Source organism: Musca autumnalis, unplaced genomic scaffold (genome assembly GCF_047663935.1).
Source record: "Musca autumnalis isolate F117 unplaced genomic scaffold, ASM4766393v1 scaffold_1, whole genome shotgun sequence".
Lineage (NCBI taxonomy): Eukaryota > Metazoa > Arthropoda > Insecta > Diptera > Muscidae > Musca > Musca autumnalis.
The window spans coordinates 295020993-295040896 of record NW_027411644.1 but is presented as its reverse complement, the minus strand read 5'-3'; the positions used below and the strand labels follow the sequence as shown (position 1 = coordinate 295040896).

The following is a 19904-nucleotide window of genomic DNA, read 5'->3' as shown; positions in this document are numbered from 1 at the left end:
ATGACGTGGATTTAGTTCCTAATATTGATGATTAAACACAACAATGATAAGATATTACTCTAAGTTCAATAAAAACCGATTTTTTTTTTGTTTTATGAAATATTATTGTGTTTTTCCTAATAAAAACATATGAATGATAACAAGTAAAAAAGCGTTAAGTTCGGCCGGGCCGAACTTTTCATACCCTCCACCATAAAGTATTCTGAACTAAAATAGAATAATTAGTTTTCATTCCTGTCCCCAACTTAAAGTGAGTACGTTAAAATGTCAGATAATGTACATAAAATGCTTCATTCGGGAGGCCCTTTTTTATGGTGCCTATATCTAACTATGTATGTTGACAATTTTTAATGGAGAGGTGCTGTGACCACTAAGAACTTCAAATGTCAAATGTTTAAAATACAGATAATTCGGTTGAAACTTGTAGGTAAAATTTTCAAAATACCGAAAATCCGCTATATGGAGATACCGAAATCCCTTATACCGAGGTACCGTTGTATGGGGCTATACCAAAACATGGAGCTACGTTCATAATTATTTCGAATGTAAGTTTTTTGGTCACTAAGAACCCTAAATATCAAATTATAGCTAATTCGGTCTAGAAATGTGACTTAAAACGTCAAAATACCTGAAATCAGGCGGTAACGTTATATGGGGCTATTCCAAAACATGGACCTATGTCTACTAGTTATATAAGTTTATTGACATTTAAGAACCCTAAATGTCAATTTATAGCTAAGTCGGTCTGAAAATGTAGCTAAAAACGTCAAAATGCCGTAAATCGGGGGTACCGTTATATGGGGGATATACCAAAACGTGGACCTATGTCCCCAACTTTTGTTATATAAGTTTATTTACACTTAAGAACCCTAAATGTCAAATTATAGCTAAATCGGTCTGAAAATGTAGCTAAAAACGGCAAAATACCGTAAATCGGGGGGTACCGTTATATGGGGCTACTAGCAAAGTGCCCGCTACTTCGTATGCGGAAAGGGTATAAAAACAAATAACAATATATAATATGAAAATGGCGAATTTTAATCAATATTTATTTTAGTACTGTTCGTCCCTTTTTGTTCGATTTTCAAAAAGATCAGCCGTATCTCACCTTTACACATTAACAGCGAGACATCCGTTCATCCAACTCCAAACTGTATCATTTCGTACTCTTCGTACCAATAAGTAAGGTTTTCGAAAACTACCTCAATTCTTCACTTAAACAAATTCCGAATTTCAGGATTTCAAATGTATCCGACCACACAAATTATAATTGTACCAAATTTGGTACCATTTAGTACTTTTCGTACCCATAACTAAACATTTCAAAAACTTCATCAATTCTACACACCAACAGTAATCCTTATTCCGAATCTCGGGATTCCAGCTATATTCGTTCACCCAAATCCAAATTGTACCAGATTTGGTACCATTTAGTACTTTTCGTACTCATAAGTACAAATTTTCAAAACTACCTCAGTGCTAAGTTCAAACAATAAGCTTAATTCCGAATATCAGGATTCCAGATACATCCGATAACTCAAATTCAAATTTAGTACCATTTAGTCCTATTCGTTTGTACGAATTTCCAAACCTGCCTCTATCAACACTCCAACATCAGTTTAAATTCCGAATCTCACGATTCCAAATGTATCCTATCACTGAAATCCAAATTGTACCAAATTTAGTACCATTTAGTACTTTTCCGACTTATAACTAAAAATTTCAAAAAATTTATCAATCCTAAACTTCAACAGTCGGGATTCTTCAAATCTCGGGATTCCAGCTATATCTGTTCACTCAAATCCAAATTGTACCAAATTTTGTTCTATTCGTACCCATGAGAACGAATTTCCACAACTACCTCAATCCTACACGCCAACAGTAAACTTATTTCCAAATTTCAGGATTACAGCTGCATCCGATCACCGTAATCCAAATTGTACCAAATTTGGTACCATTTAGTAATTTTCGTATCTAAAGTACGAATTTCCAAACCTACCTCTATCAACACTCCAACAGTAATCGTAATTCCGAATTTCAGGATTCCAAATGTATCCGATCACACAAATTTTCGTACCCATAACTAAAAATTTCAATAACTTCTTCAATCCTACACACCAACAGTAGTCCTTATTCCGAATCTCGGGATTCCAGCTATATCCGTTCACCCAAATCCAAATTGTAGCAAATTTGGTACCATTTCGTACTTTTCGTACCCATAAGTAAAAATTGTTAAAACTACCTCAGTGCTATGTTCAAACAATAAGCTTAATTCCGAAGTTGAGGATTCCAGATACATCCGATAACTTAAATCCAAATTTGGTACCATTTAGTACTATTCGTATCCAAAGTACGAATTTCCAAACCTACCTCTATCAACACTCCAACAGCACTTTCAATTCCGAATTTCACGATTCCAAATGTATCCTATCACTGAAATCCAAATTGTACCAAATTTAGTACCATTTAGTACTTTTCCTACCATAACTAAAATTTTCCAAAACTTTATAAATCCTACACTCCAACAGTACTCCTTATTCCAAACCTCGGTATTCCAGCTATATCCGTTCACCCAAATCCAAATTGTACCAAATTTGGTACTATTTAGTACTATTCGTACCCATGAGTACGAATTGCCACAACTACCTCAACCCTACACGCCAACAGTAATCTTAATTCCAAATTTAAGGATTACAGCTACATCCGATCACCGTAATCCAAATTGTACCAAATTTAGTACCATTTAGTACTTTTTAATCCCATATATCCGAATTTCCAAACCTACCTCTATCCAACACTCCAACAGTAATCTTAATTTCCAATTTCAGGATTTCAAATGTATCCGATCACCCAAATCCAAATTGTACTAAATTTGGTACCATATAGTACTTTTCGTAGCCATAAGTACAAATTTTCACAAGTATCCCAATCCCACACTCCAATAGTAATTATAATTTCAAATTTCACTATTCCTGCTCTATCCGATCACTTAAATTCATATTGTACCAATTTTGGTACCATTTAGTACTTTTCGTACCCAAAAGTACGAATTTCCAAAATAACTCTATCCTAGACTCCGACACTAATCCTAATTCTAAATTTCAGGATTCCAGGTCCATCCGTTCCCCCAAATCCAAATTGTACCTTATTTGGTACTATTTAGTACCTTCCGTACCCATATGTACGAATTTCGAAAACTACCTCCGTATCTCAAACCTACACTCCAACAGTAATAGTAATTCCAAATTTCAGAATTCCAACTTTATCGGTTCGCCCAAATTCACATTTTACCAAATTTAGTACTATTTAGTACTATTCGTACACATGAGTACACATTTTCAAAACCACCTCCTAATATCAACTTATCTTCTAAACCTTGATTTTCATTCCAAATTTCAAGATTTTAGTTCTGTCCGTTCACGTTATACCAAATGGTACTAAATTTGGTAACTTTTAGTACTTTTTGTACACTTATAGTTTGAATTTTCAAAAACCCTTTGGTAAACCTTTCTAACTCTCCATCGGTGAACCTCATTCCAAATTTCAGAATTCTAGCTCTTCGCGTTTGCCTAATACTAAGGGTACCATATTTAGTACCTTTTAGTACTTTTCGTACTGTTCTAGTTCGAATTTCCAAAAACCGAGCCTTATCTGACCTATTCGGACCATGAGTGACCCTCACCCAAAATTTCAAGATTCTAGCTCCAGCCGTTTAGCCTGGGCGTTGATTATCAGTCAGTCAGTCAGTGAGTTAGTGAGTCATCATTACTGAACTCTTTTATAAGTATAGATACCAAAACGTTGACCTATGTCCATAACTTTTGTTATATAAGTTTATTGACAGTTAAGAACCCTAAATGTTAAATTATAGCTACATCGGTCTGAAAATGAAGCTAAAAACGTCAAAATACCGTAAATCGGGGTGTACCGTTATATGGCCTACCTAAACGTGGACCTATGTCCACAAGTTTTCTTATATAAGTTTATTGGCACTTAAGAACCCTAAATGTCAAATTATAGCTAAATCGGTCTGAAAATGTAACTAAAAACGTCAAAATACCGTAAATCGGGGAGTACCGTTATATGGGGGCTATACCAAAACGTGGACCTATGTCCATAACTTTTTTATATAAGTTTATTGACACTTAAGAACCCTAAATGTTAAATTATAGCTACATCGGTCTGAAAATGAAGCTAAAAACGTCAAAATACCGTAACTCGGGGGGTGCCGTTATATGGGGGCTATACCAAAACGTGGACCTATGTACACTAGGGATATAACTTTTTGCACTTTTTTGCAAATATCAAAAATACCACCACATAGCCATGTAGAGCATGAAAAACTATTATGAAATAAGGTGTAATTTTTTCTCTATCGCGAAAAAAGTTTCCGCACCAAATGCATTGAAGTTCAGTAATGCATTTTTTAATTTTAGCTGTTATGACAACATATTTGCTTTAAACTAAATTTTTTATTTTTTTGTAATCTAATTTAAAATCATTACCAAAGCGTTCTGGACCAATCTGTTCTCAAATCGCGTCGTTTCGGAGCATTTTAGGATTTTTTGACACTATTGCAATTTTTGTTTTTTCTTTATAAACTCGTGAATTTTATGTTTATATTTATTGTACCTATTGGACAAGAGAATATGGTGTCATTTGCAACAAATTCGCGAAAGTTACAGACAGTTTTTAATGACTTTGCTTGTGAGAAATTTATTTTTGTCTATGAATATTTATTCAAACAAGGCAAATTTAAAATTATAAGTAGAAAAAATATCAAAAGGGTTTTAGTAATTACAGTCGGCGCGGAAACTTTTTTCACCGAATCGATCTTAGAAACGCGTTTTCGTTATCAGGACAAAATTCCCCACGTGGTACTGGTGTTGTATTTTCGTAAAAAACATATACGATTCTCACAGGCAAAGTCAACAAAAACAGCCTGTAACTTTCGCGACTTCGTTGCAAATGACCCCATATTCTTTTGTCCGGTTGGTACAAAAAATATAAACATAAAATTCACGAGTTTATAAAGAAAAAGCAAAAATTGCAATAGTATCAAAATTTCCTAATATGCTCCAAATGGCGCGATTTGAGAACAAATTGGTCCAGAACGCTTTGATAATGATTTTAAATTAGACTACAAAAAAATAAAAATTTTAATTAAAAGCAAATATGTTGTCATAACAGCTAAAATTACAAAATGCATTACTGAACTTCAATGCATTTGGTGCGGAAACTTTTTTCGCGATAGAGAAAAATTGACGCCGTATTTCATAATAGTTTTCCATGCTCTACACGGCTATGTGGTGGTATTTTTTTGGTTATAGCCCTAATGTACACAAGTTTTCTTATATAAGTTTATTGGTACCTAAGAACCCCAAATGGCAAATTATAGCTAAATCGTTCTGAAAATGTAGCTAAAAACGTCAAAATACCGTAAATCGGTGGGTACCGTTATATGGGGGCTATACCAAAACGTGGACCTATGTCCACAACTTTTGTTATATAAGTTTATTGACATTTAAGAACCCTAAATGTCAAGTTATAGCTAAATCAGTCTGAAAATGTAGCTAAAAACGTCAAAATACCGTAAATCGGGGGGTACCGTTATATGGGGGCTATACCAAAACGTGGACCTATGTCCACCAATTTTGTTATATAAGTTTATTGACAGTTAAGAACCCTAAATGTCAAATTATAGCTAAATCGGTCTGAAAATGTAGCTAAAAACGTCAAAATACCGTAAATCGGGGGGTACCGTTATATGGGGGCTATACCAAAACGTGGACCTATGTCCACCAATTTTGTTATATAAGTTTATTGACAGTTAAGAACCCTAAATGTCAAATTATAGCTAAATCGGTCTGAAAATGTAGCTAAAAACGTCAAAATACCGTAAATCGGGGGGGTACCCTTATATGGCGGCTATACCAAAACGTGGACCTATGTCCACAAGTTTTCTTATATAAGTTTATTGGCACTTAAGAACCCTAAATGTCAAATTATAGCCAAATTGGTCTGAAAATGTAACTAAAAACGTAAAAATACCACAAATCGGGGGGTACCGTTATATGGGGGCTTTACCAAAACGTGGACCTATGTCCATAACTTTTGTTATATAAGTTTATTGACAGTTAAGAACCCTAAATGTCAAATTATAGCTAAATCGGTCGGAAAATTTAGCTAAAAACGTCAAAATACCGTAAATCGGGGGGTACCGTTATATGGGGGCTATACCAAAACGTGGACCTATGTCCACCACTTTTGTTATATAAGTTTATTGACAGTTAAGAATCCTAAATGTCAAATTATAGCTAAATCGGTCTGAAAATGTAGCTAAAAACGTCAAAATACCGTAAATCGGGGGGTACCGTTATATGGCGGCTATACCAAAACGTGGACCGATATAGCTCATCATCGAACTTGACCTGCCTGCAAACAAAAGATGCACTTTCCCAAAATTTCAGCGTCCTATCTCCATTTTTGTGGATGCTAGAGTGATTACCACAGACGGACGGACGTGCACAGATCGACTCAGAATTTTACCCTGATCAAGAATATATATACTTTATGTATTTCAATGCGTTACAAACGGAAAAACAAACTTAATATACCCTCCATACTATGGTGGAGGGTATAAAAATTGAAAATGCAAAATTTTGGCATAAAGTGTCACTATTCAGCCTTAGGCTAACGAGGGTATACACTAGGGTTATGTCTTTTTTACAACCTCATGATATTTTGATGAGTTTTTACCTAAGATTACATAAAATCTTAATTATAAAGTGATTCGATAAAAAAAGCTTTTAAAGTTTTTATTTTTTAAAACTTCTGAAGTCCCTGTAAGCAGGTATTTAACTGAAAACAAGGTATAGGGGCACACGACATAACTAAAATGACATAACCGTTTGTTTGGTGTAGGTGGCCAAATAACGGAGATATTGCAATAGTCGGTAATACATCCCATTTTTATTTTTTTTTTTTGTAATCACGCTACAGGTCCCAATTTTGATCGGACCGTCACGAAATTTTGAGGGTTATTGGGGGTCCTACAGAGGAAGAAGCCTATTTCAAAGCTAATATCTCCGCTTCTATAAGGGGTAAAATAAAAGCAAATTAAAGTAGAAAATATCACATGTGCAACGATGTAACATAGGTTGTCGTAGGTGGTCAAACAACGAAGACATCGCAATAGCCGCTAATAGAACACAACTTTTCATTTTTGCAATTTTAATAATAATGACGAATATCACAGCTTTGGTTGGGGACCTTCCAAAAGAAAAGTCTGACTATGAAAGTAGAAAATCCCATCTTTACAACGAGGTATATCGAAAGCAAAACTTGGCAAGTAAAGTAGAAAATATCACCTTTATAACGGTGTGACGTAGGTTGTCATAGATGCTCACACAACAGATATATCGCAATAGTCGGTAATGCATCCCTTCTTCAATTTTTGTGTAATCATATTACAGGTCGGAGTTTTGATCGGATCCTCACCAAATTTTGTGGGTTGATGGGGGTCTCACAGAGAAAGAAGCCTATTGATGGTTGGCGTACATTCATTCCACTTTTCCTTTTTTTATTTAAGTTGTACTGACGATGTACTTAAATGCGTTTCAACAAAATTGACCTGTATTAATGAAGACATTCAGAACAAAGGCGCTAAGCTATCCCAATTTTCTGCCTCTTCGCAATAATGATTTCAGACCCCAAGTATGTTTGGTCGAAATTCGTTTCAGACAATTTGGAGTCGATTTAGCCATGTCCGCCGTCTGTCAGTCTGGCTGGATCAACCGACTCGATCCAATTTTTGCACTTCGCACTTCACTCACAAAAGGTTCAAAAATTGTCTGCAAAATATTTTGAACGATAACTTTTGAAGGGAGCACATTGCATTTATTATTCGTTCCAGATATAGATCCGGTTCGAATATGGACAATATCGGTCAACTCGTTCGGGTACCTCCCACACAAAATTCGGAAAATGTGAAATTTAATAGCTCCTCTCGGATAGTTTTGATTTTTGTTTAGCTGGTTATTTTTGCGCCCCCCTTTATGGCAATTTTTTAACTTTTGCGAGCACTCCATATTTCCTGAGATAAAGGATAACAAGTAAGAACGGAGTTAAGTTCGGCCGGGCCGAACTTGTTTACCCTCCACCACGAGTTGTATTGAAATAAAATGGAACAAGTAAAAAAGTGTCAGTCGGCTTTGCCGACAGATATATACCCTCAGCCAATGTGAAGTGAAACTTTCACCTACGGACAGATCGAATGTATTTAAGGTCTCTTCAGAATTTTGTGGCCCTTTTTGGACATTTGAACTTGCCGACAAAAATGTGGATTTAGAATAAACTGCACTAATGTTGAACTTTTGTGGGGGAGGTACCCTTAGAGAGAACCGATGTGGGCCATTTTAGAAGTTAATCTAAATTTTGACAAAATATTAGGAGATCCAAAGTTTGGACCAAATTGTTTGCCTCATTCAGGTGATATCGTCCTAGCATTTTAGTGACATTTTTTAAAGAAGAAGTACCGGAAGTTGTGGACCGGTATTGCCCATGAAACTAAGGTTGGATATAATATGACGAAGACCAAATGTTGGACCAAATCGGTTGAACAGTTCGAGAGTTATCGTGCTCTCCGAAAGCTACATATGGTGACATAGGGATTTGTTTACACCTTTCGGGCTGTTTTCCTAAGAAGTATGTACTTGCCCCTGAAAAAAACTTTTACCGTCGTACTGGAGGTAGTGAATGCAAATCGCTTCAACAAAAATTAAAGTGATTCGAGAGCAGGTCTTAAAGTGAACTTATCCAAAATTGTGTGTGAGAGGTACCAGAAGGAGTAGACAAATATAGTCCATATTCGAATCTGATCTATATCAGGTATATATATTATTATGTGCAAAGTATGGATTACATCGGTCACTCCCTTCAAGAGTTATCTTGCGCACAACTTTTCCGAACATTTTTGAACTTTTGTGGGGGAGGTACCTGAAGAAGTGGACCGATATGGCTTATTTTCGAATTTAAATTATGTTTGGACAAAATATTACGAAGACCAAATTTTGGACCGAATCGGCGGATCCGTTCGATAGTTAACTTGCGCTCCATCCACTACATATGGTGTTATAGGGGCTTTTTGCATATTTGAGGCTATTTTCTCAGGAAGTATGGACTTGCCCCTGATGAAACTTGTACCGTCGTATGGAGGGCAGTGAATACAAGTTGTTGCAACAAAAATCAAAGCGATTCGAGAGCAGGTCCTAATCTCAACTTATCCGAAATTTTGTGTGGGAGGTACGCGAAGGAGTGGATCGATTGAGTCCATATTGGAATCTCATCTAAGACTGGTAGAAATTTTACGATGTACAAAGTATGGATCAAATCGGCTACTTCCTTCAAGAGTAATCGTGCGTACAAATTTTCCGAACATTTTCGAACTTTTGTGGGGGAGGTACCGGAAGGAGTGGACCAATATAATCCATCTTTGAACTTGAACTAAGTTTGGACAAAATATTACGAAAGCCAAATTTTGGACCGAATCGAAAGATCCGTTCGAGAGTTATCTTGCGCTCCAACCACTACACACGGTGTCATAGGGTTTTTTGTAACTTTCAGGCTATTTTCTCAAGAAGTATGGACTTGCCCCTAATGAAACTTACAGCGTCGTATAGAGGACAGCGAATACAACGTGCGTAAATAAAAATCAAAGCGATTCGGGACCAGGTCCTAAACTGAACTTATCCGAAATTTTGTGTGGGAGGTACCCGAAGGAGTGGACCGATTGAGTCCGTATTGGAACCTCATCTAAGTTTGGTAGAAATTACACGATGTGCAAAGTATGGACCAAATCCGTTATTCCCTACAAGAGTTATCGTGCGAACAAGTTTTGCGACAATTTTTGAACATTTGTGGGGGAGGTACCTGAAGGAGTGGACCTATATGGCCCATCTTCGAACTTAAATCGAATCTGGACAAAATATTTCGATACCCAAAATTTGAACCGAATCGATTGATCCGTTCGAGAGTTATCGTGCGCACCAGCCAGCCAGACAGACAGACGGACAGACAGACAGACGGACGGACATTGCTAGATCTACTCAAAATTGTCTGAAACGGATATCGTACAAACATACATGGGGTCTAAAACCATTATTTCGATGAGGCACATTTTTGGTCGTATCAAAGTGTAAATACCCTCTTTAGCCTAAAGGCTGAGGGTATAAAAATTAGTTTCCTAAAGACTAAATACCAAATTCCATAATTTTCAATAAAACAATGTGGCAAACCTTCAAAATACCGGAAATCGGGAGGTACCGTTCTATATAAAAACAAATTTTTGAAGGAAAGTTTTCAGACTCAAAGAAGACTAAATGTCCGATATTTCGGTAAGATAATTTCGCTAACCTTCAAATCCGAATTCCGGGCTTTGCTCTATGGGGACTATATCGAATCAAGGACCTATTCCGACGAATTGCAGTCGGAAAGGTTTTTAAATCCAAAGTAGACTATATACCAAATTTTAGCCATTTCGGTGGAATATCGAAAATTGGGATGTACTGTCCTATGGGGGTTATATGAAGGGGTGGACCTATACCGACAAACATAGGGGACAAAGTTGAATACCCCCAACGACGATTCAATGCTAACTTTAAGCAATTTCGGTGGCTTATTGTGGCCACAATCGTTATATGGGGGCTGTATGAAGGCGTGGACCTATACCTACAAATTTCATATGGAAATTTTTTGTACCCCAAATTAAGACTAAGTACCAAATTTCAGCAATTTCGGTGGATTATTGTGGCGACAACCTTCCAAATACCGAGAATCGTGTGGTACCGTTCTATAGGGGCTATACGAAGGCGTGGACCTATGCCGACAAATTTCTGGGCGGAATGTTTTATACCACCAATATTGAGTCCACAACCTTCAAAATGCCGAAAATCGGCAGGTACCGTTCTACGGGGGCTATATGAAGGCGTGAACCTATGCCGACAAATTTCATAGGGAAATTTATTGTACCCCAAATAAAGACTTAATACTAAATTGCAGCAATTTCGGTGCAATAATCAACCTCCAAAATACCGAAAATCGGGAGGTACCGCTCTATGGGGGATATACTACGGGGTGCCATTTCGGAGGAATATTGAGGCCACAGCCTTCAAAATACCGTAAATCGGGAGATACGGTTCCATGGGGGCTATATGAAGGCGTGGACCTGTACCTACAAATTTCTGGGGGAATGTTTAATACCACCAACGAAGACTAAATACCAAATTTCAGCCATTTCGGAGGAATATTGAGGCCACAACCTTCAAAATACCGTAAATCGGGAGATACGGTTCCATGGGGGCTATACGAAGGCGTGGACCTGTACCTACAAATTTCTGGGGGAAACCTTTATACCACCAGCGAAGACTAAATATCAAATTCTAGCAATTTCGGTGGGTTATTGTGGCCACAACCTTCAAAATACCACAAATCGGGAGGTACCGTTCTATGGGGGCTATATCAATTGTAATACCAAACATCCTAGGGGTAATAGAAACTTCTATACCAAATTACAAAGCGGGAGGTACCGTTCTATGGGGGCTATACGAAGGCGTGGACCTGTACCTACAAATTTCTGGGGGAAATTTTTATACCACCAACGAAGACTAAATATCAAATTCCAGCAATTGCGATGGGTTATTGTGGGCACAACCTTCAAAATACCGAAAATCGGGAGGTACCGTTCTATGGGGGGCTATATCAAAACGTGGACCGGTATAGACCATTTGTAATACCAAACATCGTAGGGGTAATAGAAACTTCTATACCAAATTACAAAGCGCTATCTTACAAATTGCGAGTTGTATCTTTATTTTAACAGACGGACATGGTTATATCGACTTAGAATTTCGCCCTGATCAAGAATATATATACTTTATGGGGTCTCCGATGAATATTTCGATGTGTTACATACGGAATGACAAATTTAATTATACCCTTCTATGGTGGAGGGTATAAAAACTTCAAGAAACACTAACGTCACTAAAATGGCAAATCCGCATTATAACTCTCGCAGGGAATTTCAGCTTGGTCCAAACTTTGTACATCAAATTATTTCATCCACTCATGTATCAGGTTGGAATATGGACTATACCGGTCCCGTCATTCGGGTACTTCCCACACAAAATTTTTGAAACATGCAGTTTGAGGACTCATCTCGGATCAAGTTGAAATTTGTTGCAGAAGATTGTTTTCAAGGTCACTATTACAACGGTACAATTTATCCGGAGTACGTCCATATTTCTTGAGATAATGGCCCAACAACAAACTTTTTCAAACATTTCTTCCAAATTTAGTTTTTATTATTAACAAAATTTGTATGCATGTGTAAAAATATATATTAAAACTCAATATATATGTGGCGAATCAAGAATGCTGAATGCCAATATACTTATATGTATGTACTTTTAATACATTATATTTTAAATTCATTGATTAATAATTTTCTGTACTTAATGCAATTTTTCTAAATACGAGATTGGACAAAAAACAATAAAATGTAAAGTATTTTCTGGTTCGTTTGTATTACAGATAGTAGAGATTCCATCTGTATTATTTTTAAAGGCCTTTGAATTTAAGTCAAGTAGACCACCTTTAGTTTTAATGATAAGACTGGTTACACGTGCTGAAAAATCTGCAGTAAGCTTAGGGATCCTATTATAATCTAGCTGAGAGTACAAGTCATGCAACTGAGATTTTCTTGCTGTAATTTCAAAATCAATTTTTTCTTTGGAGTTTAAATAGCTAATTACATCTTCCCAATAAGAGCAATCTATTGTTGGAATGCAAATATCTCAAATCATGACATAAAACTGTCCATTCATTAGCCCATGAAATTTTCAGATCTAAAATGTTTTCAGCTAATATTCGTGGAAATCGATTTGAATGCAACTGTAATATTTTTTGGATGTAACAAAAATGTGTTTTGAGTGTTGAAGAGAATAAGTAATTTAGCCCAGTTTCAAGATGCAATATGTAGTTCGTAGTGTTATTTGACAGGTAAAGCATTTTCTTAATAAAAATCGGAAACAATTTTCTACATCTTCATACTTCTGATAACCCCAGATTTTGAACATGAGCTTATTGGCTTTGGAAATTATCTGGTTTTAATGTAGAGTTGTATAGTTCATGAACGAACTAGTTCAATTGAACGATTCATTGAAAAAAGCGTATGAACTAGATCAGTCGATATAGTTCATTATAGTTCAATAGCTCACTGAGCGCCGACCGAAAGATTCACAAAGAACGATCAACGAACGAACGATTCACAATCTAGTTCAGCATGTCATTCACGTAAAGTGACGCCGTCCTCTGTGTTAAGTGACGCCTTCGTAATGTAATAAGTTTTGTTTATGTTTTGGATCAATGTGAAGTGTCATCCCCCATTGTAATAAAAATAAATTTTAAGAGCATTTTAGACAATTCGTATCCCAATATATCGAATCCATTACCTATTCAATGTGCCTTGTTTTGGATAGAAAAAAGGAAAAAAAATAAAAAGAAACATACATACAGTGATAATTTCTACAAACACACAACGTAAGATTTTTTCACCAGCCACTTAAATGAAATTGTAATTAAATTTTTTTCGAAGGATGCTTTTTTTCTAAACTTAATCTTTCTTTATGAATGGAATAAAAATATCTAAATGTAATATTTTTGTAGTTTAATTATACTATTCTAATGTTTGTTCCTATTTGATGTATGTATGTATGTATGTGTTTTCATCAAGAGAACGATTAAGAGCTCGTGAACGATTCTGATCCGAATGATTGAACTGGATAGTGAACTATGAACTAGATTACTGAACTAGTTCAGTTAAAAGAGCTGAGCTATTGAACTAGATCTTTGAAATGAACTAGATTGTACAACTCTATTTTAATGTACTTTGACCACGTAAATTTATAGCAATTTGGCAGAAATTTTACGATGTGCAAAGTATGGACCAAATCGGTTACTATCTTCAAAAGTTACAAATTTTCAGAACATTTTCGAACTTTTGTGGTGGAGGTACGGAGTTTACCAATATAACCCATCTTCGATGTTATACTAATTTTTCACAAAATATTGAAGTGCAAAATTTGGTTCGAATCGGTTGATCCGTTCGAGAGTTATCGTGCGCAGCAGCCAGCCAGACATACAGACGGACTTGGTTAAATCAACTCCAAATTGTCTGAAACAGATTTCGCCCAAACATACTTGGGGTCTAAAACCATTATTTCGATGAGGCACATTTGCCCGTATGAACGCTCCTTAGAATAAATGCTGAGGGTATAATAATGTGTCAAAAATTAAAAACACAGGAGTTTAGTAGTAGTTCAAACGAATTTGTATTCGAATCGTCTAAGTGAAACATGCCATTATTGCACCCTCCATACTACGGTACACAGTGGTCCCACTTGAATGAGAAGGTGCGACAAAAATATTTATAATCGTTGGATCAATCAATTTTTTTTTCAGTATATGCTAAAAAAAAGTAAAAAATACTTTTGCCAAAAATCATCAATGTGGGTTCAGTTTTTCATATAGCCCACATGTACCGGTACCACCCGCTTTCAGGTGTTTTGAAGCTATTATCTACATTCTCGGCCCGAATTGGTTGTAATTCGCCATTTGCAGTTCTCAATGATCAAAAACCTTCTGCGCCAAAAATTGTGGTCTTAGATCCAGGTTTCGGTATAGCCCTCGTATTACGGTAACTCCCGATTTCAGGTATTTTGAAGATTGTTTCAAAATTTTCGGCCCGAATTGATTGTAATTTACTATTTGGAGTTCTTTGTGGTCAAAAAACGTATAAAACACATAAAAAAAACTAATGTAAAAAATACACACATAAGTAGATCGCAAAACAAAAATGTCTAAATCTTTAAAGAAAAAACCAAAACAAACAATTAAAACACAAAACAAAGAAGAAACTGAGAATACAGTAATACGCATATTCACTGAAACTACCAGAGGCATCGTCAGTATTTTTAATGTCACATATGGAAATACAAATATGCAGCTGCAACCAAATTTTTTGTAAACTTGACACTATTTCGAACATTCTTCAAAAAATTTGGAGAGTGGCGAAGGATGGCGAAGTTAGTAAAACTCAACTTCAATTTTTAGGACTTGAAAGAAAATCCACAACAAAAGTGTTATAAAAAATGTGATGTGTAAAAAATTTCTATGTAAAAGTAATTAGAAAACCTTGTACTAAAACTTCCGTTTCGAAAAAAATAATTTTATCATTTCAATTTTGAGTTACTTGCCTTGTAAGAAGTCACAACCTTACTGATGTTTTTAAAGTTTTTAAGAGATCATACGTAAATGTCAACTTCTTCTATTTTGTTTAGTTAAATAGCGTTATAAATTGCAAAAACAGTGCTGGAATATTAAAATATGATATGTTTAGAGACAGGGGTGCCACCGTGGTGCAATGGTATGCACACCCGTCTTGCACGCTAAAGGTCGTGGGTTCAATTCCCACGCCAGTCAACATCAAATTTTCAACGGTGGCAAAATACCCTTCAGTGATGTTGGCGACATTTCCTGAGTATTTCAGCTATGTAAAACTTCTCTACAAGTGGTGTCTTAGGACACGCCGTTCGGACTCGGCAATAAACTGTAGGTCCCATATAATTGAGCTAATATGAATCGGGATGCACTCATTGATATGAGAGAAGTCTCCCTTGTCCCATCTGGGATGTTTGTGGAACAATTATTATGTTTAGAGACAATTTGCTGAATTGTAGCAGAGATTTGCTGATATCGATTTTTCGATTTTCGTCGCTGGTTGGGACCAGTGAGCGGTGGAGGGTATAAAAAGGGATCTCAATTCTCTCAGTGAAGTGATGGAAGATATATTTCATGTAGTCTGTGCAACTACCTGTTTCCTTCATCTCAAATTTACCATTTGATAAAGCTGCTCATCAAATACTGCACAAAGAAGTACTAGATGTTTTGTGATTTGGTCGACCCTTGACAACGCGAAGAACGCGATCTGCTACATAATGCTGAACTTGGGTGTTCTGTGACCATTCTCTTCGAACATTTGCTGCGGACGAACAACAACGCCTGTCCTTAAAAAACAATTGATCAACAACAACAAACACACGTTCTGGTGTTTGAATATTTTATCTTTAAATATTGTTGGACAATTTGTTTTCTGCGTGAAGTACAGTGGGGCAAGGTATTACGAATTTTATTAGGTCTTTATTTATTTTGCCTTGCAATTTTAGAAAAATATCAAATATTATTTCACAGAATTTATCTGAAATACTGTTGTATCCATCTCCAGAATAAAATATTTTTTGGGAGTTCAGAATTATTAAATACATTTAGTAAAAATTATGTTATTCATAAACGAACTTATCTCTATGTTTTGATTTATAAGTTCGCTATGCATGGTTTATAATCTACACGCTCGTTAACGATGACTTGCTATCAGCAATTGAGTAATCTCTCCCCCAACGTTGACAGTGAAATATTTTTTTTTTCTATAAATTGCAGCGAACTCCATGTCAACTAAATCATTTATTTTGGAAACTTTTATAAAACAACATTAAAATACTCAAGGTGTGTGTTGAACAATAATTATAGTTAAAAAAATAAAAATTAAAACAGTAATAAAAAGATATTCGCTAAATTTGTATGTGCTGAATTTTTAATTTTTTACATTTAGACAATTTACAGTCATGGATTTCTATTATATGCCACCCTCTGCTCCCTGCCGCGCCGTTGAAATGACCGCCAAGGCTGTCGGTGTAGAATTGAAGAAACACATTGTTGACCTCACCAAGGGTGAACACTTGAAACCTGAATTCGTCAAAATCAATCCCCAACACACCATTCCAACTGTGGTCGATGGTGATTTCGCTCTCTGGGAATCTCGTGCCATTATGACTTATTTGTGTGAAAAATACGACAGCAGCAAGAAATGGTATCCTGAATGTCCCAAAATGCGCGCTGTTATCAATCAACGCATGTACTTCGACATGGGTGTTTTGTACAAGAGCTTCGCTGATTATTATTATCCTCAAATTATGAAGAAAGCTCCTGCCGATCCAGAAATGTTCAAGAAAATCGAACAAGCTTTTGAATTTTTGAATACCTTCTTGGATGGTAAACAATTTGCTGCCGGTGATGTTGTTACTGTTGCTGATATTACTCTTTTGGCTACTGTGACAAACTTTGAAGCTGCCAAATTCGATTTGAGCAAATATGCCAATGTTGCTAAGTGGTATGAAACCTGCAAGACAGTTGTTCCCGGCTATGCTGAAAATGTTGAAGCAATGGCTGCCTTCAAGAAATATTTTGATAATTAAATTTAATTGTGAATGAAGTGAGTTGTTGAGATTTTATGTTGAGTGAGATTTTAAATATAGTTGATGTTGTTTTTATTTATTTAAAATGAAATAGAGTTGTTTTTATATCCTACACCGTAGTGAGGAGAGGGCAAAAATCATCGAAATATTGGTCATAGATCCACCTTTTTTAGAAGTTGCAATTATAGTTCCATTACGACGATATTTAGCATAGGAATTAGGTTACGCGGAATCCTGGTTTAGCTTCTGTGAGACAAATTAAAATACTGTATCTACTGGCCAGCACACAATTTCTGAACTGTAAAGATGTAGGCACAAACACCCCACTGCACATTGGGGGGAGGTGACAATGACGTTTGTCCCCAAGGCGGGTCAACCAATTCACCAAAAGACTATAGACCAAATAAGTGTTCTTTCTTTAGATCTTGCTTATTTTCAACTAAGATCATGGTCATGGGTATACTGAAGGATTTCGAAGGTTACCTATGCTGGCGACATAGTTCTTTACTTAAAAAGGAAAATCAATACATCAATCAATACATTCTAGCTACTTTAAATGCCCGGTGATGATACGGGCCAATTTAAATCGTCTGAGAGACCGATAATGGTGTTTGTTAAAACCCAGGCGACACGCTTGCTTATCAAATCCAAATCCAAAGAAGGCTACAGAACGAAATCACTTTCCATTGGGTACCGGAATACAGGATACCAGATCCCAGTCTCCCAAAATAACCTACTTACTTAGCTGGCTTTTTACAGAAAATTTATTTCATAAGCCGAACTAAGAAAACATCTCCAATCCTCTCTGTTTGCTGTTGTATTTTCCCAATCCGGGATATGTAGCTTTCTGATGTCTCGTTTCACTTGTTCGTCCAACGAAGCTTTGGCCTTCCAGAACTGCGTGAACCTCCATGCGGCCAGTATTTATACGCCTTTTTAGCGGGTTCATCATTACTCATTCTAATGACATGGCCTAGCCATCGCAATCGTTGTATCTCGATTCGTTCAACTATATTGTTCATACGACGTCGATATTCGCCGTCAACGCAGATTGGCCCGTAGATCTTTCGAAGAATTTTTCTCTCGAACACACCAAGCACTGTCTTATCTGCTTGCGCAAGTACCCATGCTTCGGAACCATACATTAGCACGGGCAGTATCAGTGTTTTGTAAAGTGTTACTTTTGTTTGACGAGATGTGGTTTTATTCCTAAACTGCTTACTCAGCCCAAAGTAGCATATGTTGGCCAACAATATTCTTCTTCGTATTTCACAACTGATGTTGTTTGTTGTGTTTATGTCGGTGCCGAGGTAGACGAAGTCCTTTACTACCTCAAAATTGTAGGTACCAACATTCACAGATGGTGCGAGATCTGTGACCGACCGACTTTATTGTTCCACTTCTTTTTGACATTTTCCAGCAGGATGTTGAAGAGATCACACGACAGGCCGCCTCCTTGTCTGAAACCTCTTTTGTTAATAAACTCTTCGGAGAGGTTCTTTTATATTTTAAGTGATGACCGAGTATCAGTTACTGTCATCTTACAAAGCCGAATGAGCTTTGCCGGAATACCAAAAATCAGACAAAGCTTGGAACACCTTTGAACGTATAGGGATGTCGAAGGCTGTTTTATAATTGACAACAAGATGGAAGGTGTCGATCTGCATTCTCAAGGCTTCTTTGGTCCATTATGTGCAGTCGTAAAACTTCTTCCTTATTTGCACTTATCTAGGTCGATATCACCTACTATATCAGTGTGCAATGTTTAAGAAATATTTTTGGGAATATCGGACAATATTTGGAAGTAAACTAAAAAAAAAACAAAACAAGTAAAAAATCGTTAAGATGGGCCGTGTCGACCTTTTTATGCCCTCCACCATAAAATATCTAAACTAAAATGGAATAATTAGTTTTCTTTCACAATTTTAGGATGAGATATTTTATGACCACGTATACCCCAAATGCCTAAATTAAGTAAAACACGTAAAAAAGTACCAGTCGGCTTTGTCGGCTGTGTGAATTTAAAGTTTCATCTATTGACAATATCGTATTGAATACTGGCTAGGCAACTGAAATCCTTTTCCCCAATTACACTGTGCAACATTTTTAAGGTGATCTTGTGCAAACAATTCGAACTGAGGATTTTTTGAAAGTACAGACCCGAACGACAAGAAACCCTAGTTGGGTTTTGTTGTGTCAGATTCAGCTCGGATTTTATGGCCCCATCTAAACATGGTTAAATATTGAGTTTTTAAAGAAATTCGGGGCTATATCTCTGAAACCAATGCGAATCTTCTTCTGACCTCTGAATCAAATTTGTAGATAAGGACAAGAATAAAATATTTGGAGAAATAATGAACTCGAAAAACTACATTTATTGCCTCAAATTTCAAAATGAATGCAAAAAATTCCACAATTTTTATACATTTGAAACCGTACCTCCAAACCCGTTAATTTTTTTTGGATATTTTCTTTTAGAAAAATATTTCCTGGAATGTAATACACAACCCTTCGGAACATGTTATTGTTGTAAAATAC

General features: G+C 36.2%; 2 protein-coding genes across 11 annotated transcripts in view; both read left to right on the top strand.

Annotated features, from left to right (window-relative positions):
* LOC141389750 (glutathione S-transferase 1-1-like) overlaps nt 1-17457 on the top strand; it is a 30702-nt gene extending 13245 nt beyond the window's left edge. The window contains exons 2-3 of one of the 3 annotated variants that reach the window (XM_073961765.1): nt 16552-16617; nt 16735-17457. In XM_073961765.1, coding sequence (XP_073817866.1) covers nt 16737-17366 — 630 coding nt within the window. In that variant the 5' untranslated portion in view covers nt 16552-16617; nt 16735-16736 and the 3' untranslated portion in view covers nt 17367-17457. Of the gene's footprint in view, nt 1-16551; nt 16618-16641; nt 16665-16723 lie in introns of those variants that run through there. The other 2 variants (XM_073961763.1, XM_073961764.1) reach the window with 2 other exon arrangements.
* Nucleotides 1-19904, top strand: part of LOC141389748 (glutathione S-transferase 1-1-like) — a 178629-nt gene that overhangs the window by 149404 nt on the left and 9321 nt on the right. Inside the window, exon 1 of one of the 8 annotated variants that reach the window (XM_073961762.1) lies at nt 13591-13596. The exons of the other annotated variants lie outside the window; for them this stretch is intronic. The gene's annotated coding sequence lies outside the window, so the exon portion shown is untranslated. Of the gene's footprint in view, nt 1-13590; nt 13597-19904 lie in introns of those variants that run through there. 8 annotated transcript variants of the gene reach the window in all.